The sequence below is a fragment of the Acomys russatus genome, chromosome 25 (genome assembly GCF_903995435.1).
Source record: "Acomys russatus chromosome 25, mAcoRus1.1, whole genome shotgun sequence".
NCBI lineage: Eukaryota > Metazoa > Chordata > Mammalia > Rodentia > Muridae > Acomys > Acomys russatus.
The window spans coordinates 1,120,332-1,131,621 of NC_067161.1; the positions used below are offsets into that span (position 1 = coordinate 1,120,332).

At 50.1% G+C, this 11,290-nt stretch overlaps 1 protein-coding gene and 1 pseudogene across 1 annotated transcript in view; one reads left to right on the top strand and one right to left on the bottom strand.

The window, feature by feature from the left end:
- Parn (poly(A)-specific ribonuclease) overlaps nt 1-5,029 on the top strand; it is a 131,912-nt gene extending 126,883 nt beyond the window's left edge. Inside the window, exons 23-24 of the mRNA XM_051168059.1 lie at nt 234-427; nt 4,341-5,029. Of these exons, the coding sequence (XP_051024016.1) occupies nt 234-427; nt 4,341-4,393 (247 nt within the window). The 3' untranslated portion in view covers nt 4,394-5,029. The remainder of the gene's footprint in view (nt 1-233; nt 428-4,340) is intronic.
- Nucleotides 5,030-8,819: 3,790 nt separating this feature from the next.
- On the bottom strand, nt 8,820-9,881 carry LOC127208596 (cytochrome c oxidase subunit 4 isoform 1, mitochondrial-like; annotated as a pseudogene).
- Nucleotides 9,882-11,290: the final 1,409 nt, after the last annotated feature.

Sequence of the window (11,290 nt, forward strand, 5' to 3'; positions counted from 1 at the left end):
GAAACTGTCTTGAGAAACCAAACAAACAAGCAACAACAAAACAAATATCTATTGAAGAAGAGGAGGACGAGGAGCAGCTCAGCTCTGCACTGTGCCCACAGCACCCTGTGGAAGCTGCCTCTGACTAGGTCAACCCTGGGTCTCCAGTCACAGAATTGTGACCACTGAGACATTCTGTTGGCCCCTCTTGCTGTCCCCAGCCCTGCTCATGTTGTGCACCTTGTACATTGCAGCTTCGCAGCAACTGGTGTGGCTGGAAAGAGAAGTCTGAGTGCCAACACAGAGGAAGCTGGCTCGGAGGACAGAGACTCGGGGGAGAGGTCCGACTCCGAGCTTGAACAGATAGATTCCTGCGCAGAACCCCTCCCAGAGGGAAGGAAAAAGACCAAGAAGTTAAAAAGAATGAAGAAAGAGCTTTCCTTGGCAGGTTGGTATTGGTTCTGACTAACCCTGACCATGGACAGCTTCAGGCCTCAGGAGGCTCCTGTTTTGGAAACAAACGATATCAGGGCTTCATTTGAGGGCAGACCCCATGTTGGATCCCAGGGCCTGGTGCCCCTAGCAGCCGTGGGAAGGGACTTTCGTTGCTATGATGGGTTACTTGGCAGAGCAGCTTAAGAGAGGAAGGGTGTGTTTGGGCTCAGGGTTTCTGAGGGATTTCAGTTCAGCACAATGGCGAGATGGCTTCTGTCTATGCGGCTACAGCAGGAGGCAGCTGGCAGGGCAGGCTGTGGCTGCATCAGGTGGGCCTGAATCTGGTGGTGGCAGAGGGGACGCGGAGGGAACTGAGCCAGAACCAGGGTGGGTTTAACCTTCAGACCTGAGTCTACCAGCTAGACCCCACCTCCTCTAGGCCCCACAGTCTTCAGAGGAACACCATACACTGAGGGCTGAGTGTTCAAACATGAGCCTTTCAGGCACAAGGAGTGATATATAATTTGAGAGGCTGTAATAAGCCTGGCACACAGGTTCTGGTACACAAGGCCTGGTGATGGTTTCTGTGAGAGGTGGTCAGGCCATTTTCATAATGCCCCTGTCTGCCATGTTAGCATGTTTATATTTCGGGTAGCTCCCGTGTTTGGGACATGCATTTAGATTTACACAGAAGCTACTCCTTGGGTAAAGTTTCAGTAGTGTACTTTCAGCGTACTTTCCACTGTGACGCTCGGCGTCAGCATACTTTAGGCGTACTTTACGCTGTGACGCTTGGCGCCCGCGTATTTAGGTGTACTTTACGCTTTGACGCTCAGCGTCAGTGTGCATCACACTGTGACGCTCGGCATAAGCGTACTTTACGCTGTGAGGCTCAGCATCAGCGTATTTTAGGCATACTCTACGCTGTGACGCTCAGCGTCAGAGTACTTTACGCTGTGATGCCGGTATGCTGTGAGGTTCCGCTCGGCATCCTGGTTTTCCTCACAAACAGAATTACATAAGAAGCCAAAGAAATGGGAGCATAGCAGGTGTTCAGAGCCTAGCACGTACCAGACCCTGTGGTGGGGGCCTTATTTCACTTGGTTTTTATGTTTTTATAAAAGCCTTAAGTGGAGAACCATCACCCTTATAGTACAGTCTTCAAGCTCCGAAAACTCAGGCAAGTGTGAGATGTATACACCAGTGAGAAGAGGGGGGTGGGGGGTGGGCCAGACCTGCCTGAGCCAGCTGTGCCTCTGCACCCCACACATGCCACAAGCAGCCAGGGCACACAGACCCTAGAGCAAGTGCCTGGTCGCCTCTTGTCACGAGTGTCTGAAAGAGCACCCCCAGGTCTAAGGGACCCCTGGAAAGCAGGTACAATGACAACCTCTATGGTGCTGCCCCCGTGTGCTTGGTCCATGTAGGACAGGCTCGAGTGCTCGGCAGTTCAGGCCTTAAATCCATCACTTTATGACTTAGAACATGGAGGCTCCTGAGAGTCTGCCCAGGGCTCCAGACTCCTTACATCTGCCCTGCGAGGAAGGGCGCACCTTCACTCAAGATGAGGAGACCCTGAGCTAAATACAGTTCTTTTTCTTTGTGTTGCTTGAGGGCAGCAGAGTTGACTGTTGCCCAAGCCAGATCCAGTTCTTTCCACTTCGTGTGTGTGTCCTGATGTGTAGCGAGTCTGCTGGATTTCACTGAAATTAACAAAAATCACACATGCAGTCAAAATTATGCCTATCCATTGTCTGCAAACACTTCGGCTTCATTGTATCAGAGTGGACTCCTGCTTGCAGCTGTGCATACCATCTCTCCAGCCCTCATCAACACAATCTCCAAATTCTCAAATCAAAAAGCCAGGCTTGGCAGTGCGTGCCCGGATTCACAGCGTTTGGAAGGCCAAGGCTGAAGAGGCCCCATGAGTTTAAGACCAGTCAGGCCTACAGAGTGAGGCCAGTCTCGAAAAAACTAAAACACATAATTATAGAACACATTAATAGATTAATTTCTTTTCTAGGTTTCCCTTTGTATCAGTTGCTTAGGGCTTTAAACTTGGAATGCTCTAATAAATAGGCATTTCTTTCCTCCCATTGAATCTTTCAGTGCTCAAAGATGTGACCAAAAACAAAAGTAGATTTTTGTGTTTCTTTGTCAGCATTGCAAAAAGAGAGAATGCACAGGACACCTTGACAACTGTGAAGTGATCAGCTTGGGAGAAGGGTTCTTCCTGGAACCAGGTTCCTGAGTAAAGCAGTGTGACTGCCCAGCCCCTGTCTGCTGTGTTTTAAGTATGCAGGCCTGCTGTGTCTGCAGGCTGGTCAGGATGCTCAGGGCCTGAATCTGTTGAGTCAGGAGCAAGTGCAGAGCTCAAGCCTAGGCTGAACCCTCAGAAGTTCTGAACGTGCCAGCACTGGATTTCAGGTTCTGCTGGTGCTGGAAGCTGTGTGGAGTGTTAGGGACCATGTAGCCCGGTGTGTCCTCATCGTTTGCCCTCAGCTTTGTGAGCCTCGGGTGCTGTACAAGGTGTGATCCCTGACAGGTGGGGCGCAGCCTCGGGGACTTTCTGTTTTCCAAAGAATATGCAGCAGCAGCAGCAGCCACAGAACCACTGGGCATGAGGCTCCTCAGGTGGCAGTTGGCATCCTAGATGCACGAGGAGTTAAGCCAGGCACCCTCACCCGGAGACAAGCACCTAAGTAGCAGGAGAAAGAGCTGTTTGCTGGGTTTCCGTTGCCTCCTGCTGAGTCAGGAGGCACGTGCCCGGCAGAACCTCCTTTGGATCTTGCTGAGTTTTATAAACACACAATGAGGCTGCAGTTGCCCAGTGATAGAGAGGAAACAGGCTGTGGAGTTTGCCCTTAGGCAGTCTGAGCCCAGAGCTCACGCACCCCGTGTGGAGCCATCCAGCTCCAAAGCCCCTGTGCAGCGTCAGTGGGGAGATGTGGCCAGGCTTGCAGAGCATGGAAGATGCCCGCAGCTGTTCTAGATCAGAAGCAAGGCACCTGATGAGACCCCTCAGCACACAAGTGACCACTTCCCACAGGCCTTCCGTTTGCCATGTGCTGTGTGCGCCCCAGCTCAGCAAGTGAGTGTGCTTGCTTCTATTTCGTTTTCAAGAAGGAAGTGCAGCTGACAAGAGGCCAGCGGGGGCTACACTAAGCTCTGTCTCACAGGAGGACAGGGACGGGAAGCAGATGGCTGAAGAAGTCTCCCTCTGTGTGCATAATGATCAGGGGGAGCTGGGAGCTCTCCACACTCAGTCTGCACGCCTTGGTTCAGACACCAGTCCTGCTGTGCTGTCACTGTCACCCTCACTGCTGTCCTACAAATGGCAGAAGCAGAAGTTTCTGACTTTCAGTAACTGACCCAAAGGAGGACTCAGCCTGTGTTGCTGCCTCTGGAAGAAACCACAGCTGGCTCTTGCAGCTCTGGGACCCGCGGCCCGCACTGGCCTGCTGCCTCCTGGTCTTTCTCCTGCAGGTACCAGCTGCTCTGCCTCTCATGGAAACTCGGCTTGCTGCTGCTTTAGCCAGGAACTTGGTGCTCTAAACTCCCGCAGTCCCTTGTCCCTCTGACTGCTCTTGCACCACTGTCTATCCTGGGACATTGGTGGCTGCCTCGTGGGCTTTTATGAAGTATATGAACGAAATGCCCAGTTTGGTTGCCCGCTGAGAATGCTGCATACACAGCAAGAGAGGTGCATGCAGTGCTTACACCAAGCTCCCAGCTGTGAGTGAACCGAGGGAGCCACAGCCGCTCAGGAGGTGTGCCACCTTCCCGAAGGTCCCAAGTCCAGAATCTACCCGGTCACCAGGCCTCCCCTGCCGGTCTGAAATTGCGCACAGGGTGCTGTTGGTGCGAGCCGGCGGTGCTCCTCTAGTGGCTGTCTGTGTCCTTAACCTGCTTCTCTTTCCCCCCAGGGAGTATCACAGATAGCCCTTCTGTGCTCTTTGAAGTCCCTGACACGTGGTAGCAGAGACCAGAGTGAAGCGCGCTGAGGGCGCTGCTGCTGAGAGAACACCAGCCCAGCCTGTTTGGAAGCCACACTGTGTTCACTTAATCACATGTGGCACGGGAGGGTTTGGAACTCGCTTATCTCCTGCGAAAGCTACTTTTTACTTTTTTGGCTATCTCTATCTTCCCTTTTAATCTAAACTGACCATTGGCACACATCATGGCTGAGGGCTGTTTGCAGGTGTGTGCATGTTATTAACTAATTACTTCCTGCTCCTGGAAAACCTGTCCTGCCCTGGTGAGTGTTGGCAAGTCCACCCAGGGAGGAAGTCAGCTGTGAGCCATGCCCAAGAGAGCCAACCCCGGGGTTTGTGCTGAGCTCATCCTGCCTGGAGATGTGCCTGCCCACCCACCATTGCTGCCTGGAAACAACGCACGGGCTTGTCTTCAACAGGAGTCTTCCTGTGCTGACTCCAGCATCTCAGCAGAGGCCCGGGCTTTGAGAGCACGTTATTTCAAGTTACTTCCCCTCAGATAAGAGTCTCTCCCGGTGATGTGTGAGCGAGAAGCTGGTTCTTCTGTTCCTATGCACAATGCCACACTCATGGTGCAGTGTCTTCTGCTTGTCTTCACCGTGTGTGTGTGTGTGTGTGTGTGTGTGTGTGTGTGTGTGTGTGTGTGTGTGACAGTGGCAGGCCTGCAGCATGCTTCAAGCCCTCACTCTGACAGGCTGCACAGTGGCAGAGTGTTCCTGCAGGACGCTCCACAGCAGACACTTCTGGATATGTAACGCTTTTGTATCATGAATAAAAATGAAATATGAATTTCAAAAAGATGGAATTAAAGAAAATTTCATAGAACCCCCTGGCCTTTAAGTTTCTTTGGAGTGATTGTTGCATATACCTTCTTGCTCCTGTCATGGAGTTGCACACCTCCACGTGTAGAAGACTTTACCCACTCACAGAACTCCTCACCTTTTCTTTCCCCCAAGGCTTCATGGCCGTGGACCTCGTAGGAAGAGGTGTGCGTCCTCTGTAAGGCTTCACTCGCCTCAGCTCAGTTTGTAAGCTCAGCAGACATGGGGAAAGGGAGGGAACAGGCCAGAACCATTGGCTGCACCAAGTGTTCGGACTTAAAGGTTAGAGATTGGTAAGGGCCCAAGACTGCCTTTGGCTTTTATTTTGGTTTGGTTTGTTTTTGAGTGTAGAAAATGGGACCCAGAGCTTCCCTTACACTAGTCCAGCACTGTAGGGCCACATCCGGTCTGACACTAATCTTTAAGAAGGAAAAGGGAGACTGGAGATGTAGCTCAGGGGGTAGGGTGCTTGCCTGGGATGCTGAGGCCCTAGGTTCAGTCCTCCATGCTAGAAGAAAAGGGGCTGAAGACAGTCAGTGGGTAACACTCTTCTTACTGCTGTGTCACAGGGTCGAGTGCAGGTCCCAGCACCAATGGCCAGGCATCTCTCAGGCAGTCCAACACCTCCTTCTGGCCTTTATCAGCACCAACACACATATGCACATACATACACATACATGCACACATACATACATGCATACATACACACATGCATGCATACATACATACATTTTTTAATTATAAAAGAGGAAAAGGGGAAGCACCAAGCACTATGAGCTGGCACATATGGACTAATGCTCATCGTCCTGTGGTTGTGACAACCCCTGGTCCTGTAAATGTAGGTTTCACGAGAGAGAGGGATGTACTGAGTGTCTGCATTGTACCAAGACCCACTACGGACAAGCACTGCCCATCCACACACACCCTGCCATCGCCCTAGAGAGCAGTGGTTGGGAGAGCATTCGCTCCATGGCCTTAGGCACCCAGTTCCAGGTGTGTGCTCCTGGCGCCTTTCTTAGACCCTCTGAGCCTCAGCCTCCAAACATAAAATGAGAATAATAAAACAGCCCCACAGAGTAGTTGGGTGGCATAAATGGAGCTAAAATACCAAACAGTCACAGGTGCACAGGTATTGCAGGGCTGAGGAGGCTGTGCTGTTGATTTGAATTCTCTGTCACTGGAGCTGACAGAGACACAACCACAGGGATTTTGGTTCACAAATTACTCTCTTCTTGCACTTGCCTGAACTACTCACCAGGCCATGTTGACATCTCCGGGCTTCTGGCTCCCTAATGCTGCAGACCAGAGACTGTGGGCTATGGTTTGTGGGATTCTTGAACACTCACCAAGCCCTCAGACAGGTGTGGGAATGAGCCAATCTGTGGCTCTCTGCATGGTGTTTTGTAGTCCTTGTACTGGCAAGCTGTAGTGGGAATTAAACACCATAGCTTTGTCCATGTCTGTAGCCTTGCATTTGCTCACTGCCCCTACTAACATCTTAGGAAAATTAACAAAGTAGTATTCAGGTAGCTCCATTTATTCGCCACTTGGACTGTATATGGTTGCCATGTTAGTATGTTTTTCTTATTTCCATCTGTCCATCTGTCTGCATACCCATCCTTTCCTCTACCACCCAGCCCACTCATCCATCTATTCATCTTAGTTTTTGATGAATTTCTCAGTTACAAAATTCATGTACAGGAGTTTGGGGGCTCACCAGATGGTAAAGGGGAAATTGGGGTCCCCCTTTGAGGCTCTTGGTCTCATAAAACAATTTAAGAATGGACTCAAACAGGAGCTCAAGGACAGTTTTATTAGATTTTAAAAAAACAAATCCCAGGGCAGGCCAGCTGTTGCCGCAGTAGCTGCCCAGGAGGAGAATAAAGAGAAGGAAAAGACGTGTGTCATTTAAGCTACATGGAAGACAAGAGGATAAGAGAGAGTGAAGAAGTCCAAAGGGTCAGAAAAAGCATTAAGTTCTACCTAGCTTCTGATAGAGACAGGAAAAGGAAAGGTTGGGCCTTTTTGCCTCAAGCCTTAGAAAGGTAGGCAGGGGTAGCCAGACCCTCCTGTGGGGATTCTGGAAAGGAAAAATACAATTTCCCATTAAAAAAAAAAAGTATTCTGCATGGCTTATGATGAGTCCACTAACTGTTCCTGTGGTCAGGTGACTGACCTAGCCCATTGAGAATGTTAGGTGTCTCCAGGCACAGATGCTACCCTCTTGGACAGAAGGAGTGGCATTGCCACTGTGACAGCCCCACCCCACCTCACCCCTACATATTTTCTTTCTTAGCCAATTAGTAGTTGTTTATATCTGGGGACCCAGGGGAATTATGGTACCACTGAGTCATTTGCTACTACTGCTGCCCTAGAATTGTCCCATCAGCCCTTTCTCAGCCAAGCCCTGCCCCACTTCCAGCCTCACAGGAAATCAGGACTGAGTGTTTTTGTTTTTGTTTTTGTTTTCCATCACAGGTTAATCTTAGATTATTTGATGAAAACTGAATGAGAAAGTCTGTACTCAAGATGGTACAGGCTGCGGTGCAGCGTGGCTCCGTGGCAGAGTGCTTGACTAGCACATGTGAGTTCAAAGCTCCGTCCCAGAGCTGAGGAAGCACCAGGGGAGGCATGAGTCTCTTCTCTCAGCATACTGTTTTGGGATTTATCCATGTTGTGCACGCAACAAATTCATTTATTATTCATCTGTTCATTTGGGTGCCAGGCATAAAGCCCAGGGCCCTGTGATGTTAGGTACCTCACTACCAGCCCCAACCCCTTACCCAACCTTTCTTCATTTTTGAGCATGTCTGTGTCAACAGTTTATTCGTTCTTCACAACACCTACATTATTTCCAGCTGCAGACTTTTGTAAATAAAATTCTTGTAAATATTCTTGTATAAGTCATTGGGTTTTTTTTTCCCCCAAAGGGCAAAATCTTCTTGGGGGTGGCATTTTGAGACAGGGTTTCTCTGTTTAGCCTTGGCTGCCCTGGACTCACTGTGTAGACCAGGCTGGCCTCGAACTTACAGCGATCCACCTGCCTCTGCCTCCCGAGTCCTGGGATTAAAGGCATGCGCCACCACGCCCGGCTAAAGAGCAAAATCTTTAATACGGGAGAGTAAGTACCAAGGGTTGAGCATGTACTAAAAAGGGCCTTAGGTTAGACGTGCGTGTCTTCCTAGAAACTGTCTGCTCTTTCCCAAAGGCTATGTCATTTGTTGCATATATGCGCTGTGAGTGCGTTTTTGCCAAGCATGGGCATACGTGTGTTCAGGTACACGGGCACAGATGCAGGTAAGAGTGCAGGCCAGAGATTGATGTCCTGTGTCTTCCGCAACTGCTGGCCAACTTATTCGCAGAGATCGCTGTCTTGTTGAACTCACCAATTTTGGCTAGTCTTCTTTAGCCAGCTTGTCCCACTCAGGTACTCTATCGCCGCCCCTCGGGTTCTGGGATTACAGGCTGCCCTGCGCTGAGGTGCATGCTAGTGGTCTGATCGCACAAACTGGTCATTTATTAGCATGGACCATTGGACAGTGGCTTCCAGCATGTCGAGCGAGGGGAGAGAGCTGGCAGGGAGCAGGCCTCACTTCTTCCACTCTTTCTTGTAGTCCCACTTGGCAGAGAAGCCTTGAATGGCGCTGGCCTTAGTCTGCATGGCCACTGAGCCACGATGAAGGATGGGACTATACACATGACTCTTCTCCCAGATCAAAATGAGGGCAGTGAAGCCGATGAAGAACACGGCTGTGCCCACATCTGTCTCCCACTCCTTGGTGAAGCCCATGAAGAACATGGCCGTGCCCACTCCTTGGTGCTCCTGTTCATCTCAGCGAAGCTCTCATTCTTCCTCATCCCTGGACAGGCTGCTCTCGTCAGCCTTCTTCTCTTTCAGGGCCTTCTGGTAGCAGACAGCTTGACATGGGCCACGTCAGGCAAGGGGTCATCATTCCTGTTGCTTGCACAGCAAGTGCATCATTCTCTGAGACACCCCCTAGTGCAGTGATCACACACAGCCTGGAAAGTCCCTGGAGTTCACTTCTTGGCCAATAAGTTCTGCAATCGGCCTTTGACTTAGCTCTCCAGGTAGATATGTAGTGTATCCAATGACCATCTCAGCCTTTTCTCTGATGCTTAATGATGGCGTATTTCCTGGCTTTCTGCCTGTCTTCCTTGACAAAGCGTCTGTTCAGTTCACATCTGTATTTTATCAGGTGATGTGTCTCTTTTTAAGTTGTAGGATTTTACATACTCTCAGTATCCGTCCTTTGTAAGATGTTCTGCAATGTTTCATCCCAGTGTATGGCTTGCAGTTCCCCCTTTTAAAAAATGTAGTGTGGGCGTGCATGCGCGTGTGCACACACACATGCATGTTCTATTGACCTCATTTGCGCAGACATGCATGTGGATGCCAGAGGCTGACTTCAAGAATCTCCCTCTGTCCACCTTAATTTTTGAGGCAGGCTCTCTCATTTGGGCCTACAGCTCATGAGCTGGGTTAACCTGACTGGCTGATGATGCCTGGGAGCTGTTTGAGTCTTCCCTGCCAGTGCTAGGGTTAGTCATACCACCACACCTGGCTGTCATATGGGTGTAAGGGATCCACTCTGCTCCTCTTGCGCAGCGAGGACCTGGCCCACTGAGCCATTGCCCAGTCTTATAATTCTGGTGAATAGATTTTTACCTTTTGTTTCTTTATGGGTCCTATGACACTCTAAAATAGTAAAACTGTTCTTCAGTGTTTCCTCTGGAAACATGGATGCAGTCATGTTTAGGTGTACCACTCACCCTGAAGCGACACCTTAGTTGTGATGATGTCTTGTTCTGACACCAGCGCCGTCTGCAGAGGCTTGTCCTATTGCTTTGGTCCTTTACTGGAAAATCAGTGTGGGTGCTGGATGCACATTTCAGCATCTGCAATTCTTACTGCTGAGCAGCAGAGTCTGGGCATCGGCGCGTGCCCTTCCCACCTGCACAGCACTTGGCTACTCAGAGGCCAGGCTGAGCCATCTGTCCCGACCTGGGAATCACTGGAACTTTGAAACAATTTAATTATCTGTGAAACTTAGGTTTTCAGGTATCCTGCAAATGTTCCGAGATGGCTCAGAAGTTAAGAGCACTATCTACTCTTCCAGATGACCGGGTTCGATTCCCAGCATCCAATTGACAGCCCACAACTCTGTATCTAATTCTAGGGGATCTGACTTGCTCTTCTGGTCCCCATGGGCAGTGTATGAACATGGCACTCAAACATGCATGCAAGCAAAGCACCAGTAAACATTAAATACAAATGAATACATCTTTTTTAGTTTTTCCATTACTCTCTGTCATCTTTTCGCCAGCGACTCTCAAATGCATTGGTGCATCACGGTTTTGTTGGGTAAGGAGTAGACTATCAGGAAGCTGTTTGCTGTTCCTGCTAGCCGGGAGTCACGTCCCCTTCAAGGCTTTTGGTGTCATCTAACAGGAGCTCAACTTTTTGTCAGCTACTTGTCTGTGTCTATCAAAAATGAGCTGGGCAGTGGTGGTGCACGCCTTTAATCGCAGCACCCGGGAGGCAGAGGCAGGTGGATCGCTGTGAGTTCAAGGCTAGCCTGGTCTACAAAGCAAGTGCAGGGCAGCCAAGGCTACACAGAGAAACCCTGTCTCGGGGAAGAAAAAAAATAAGTAAATAAAAGGAACCTGAGAAGCACTTAGCACTGCCTCGGCCTGGTAAGTGCTGCGTGCTCCAACAGCTGGGGGCAAGGTCTTCATAAAGGACATGTTTGCTATGTGTGATGGGTGCTTAGCACCCGAGAGACTGAGGGTTGCACAGTGAGACTCTTGTCGTGAATGAGTGAGTGAGTGAGTGAGTGAATGAATGAATGAATGAATGAATGAATGGCAACCTTGACCACCTGAGTTTGGCCCCTGAAGCTCATATAAAAGTGGAAGGGAGACCCAGCTCCACAGACTTGTCCCCTGATTGGAAATCTGTTGGGACAGATGCAGACCAGGGACAGAAGGTAAAGTTAAGCTCAGGGGTGTACATGGGAAACTCCAGGCCCATGGTCCTTC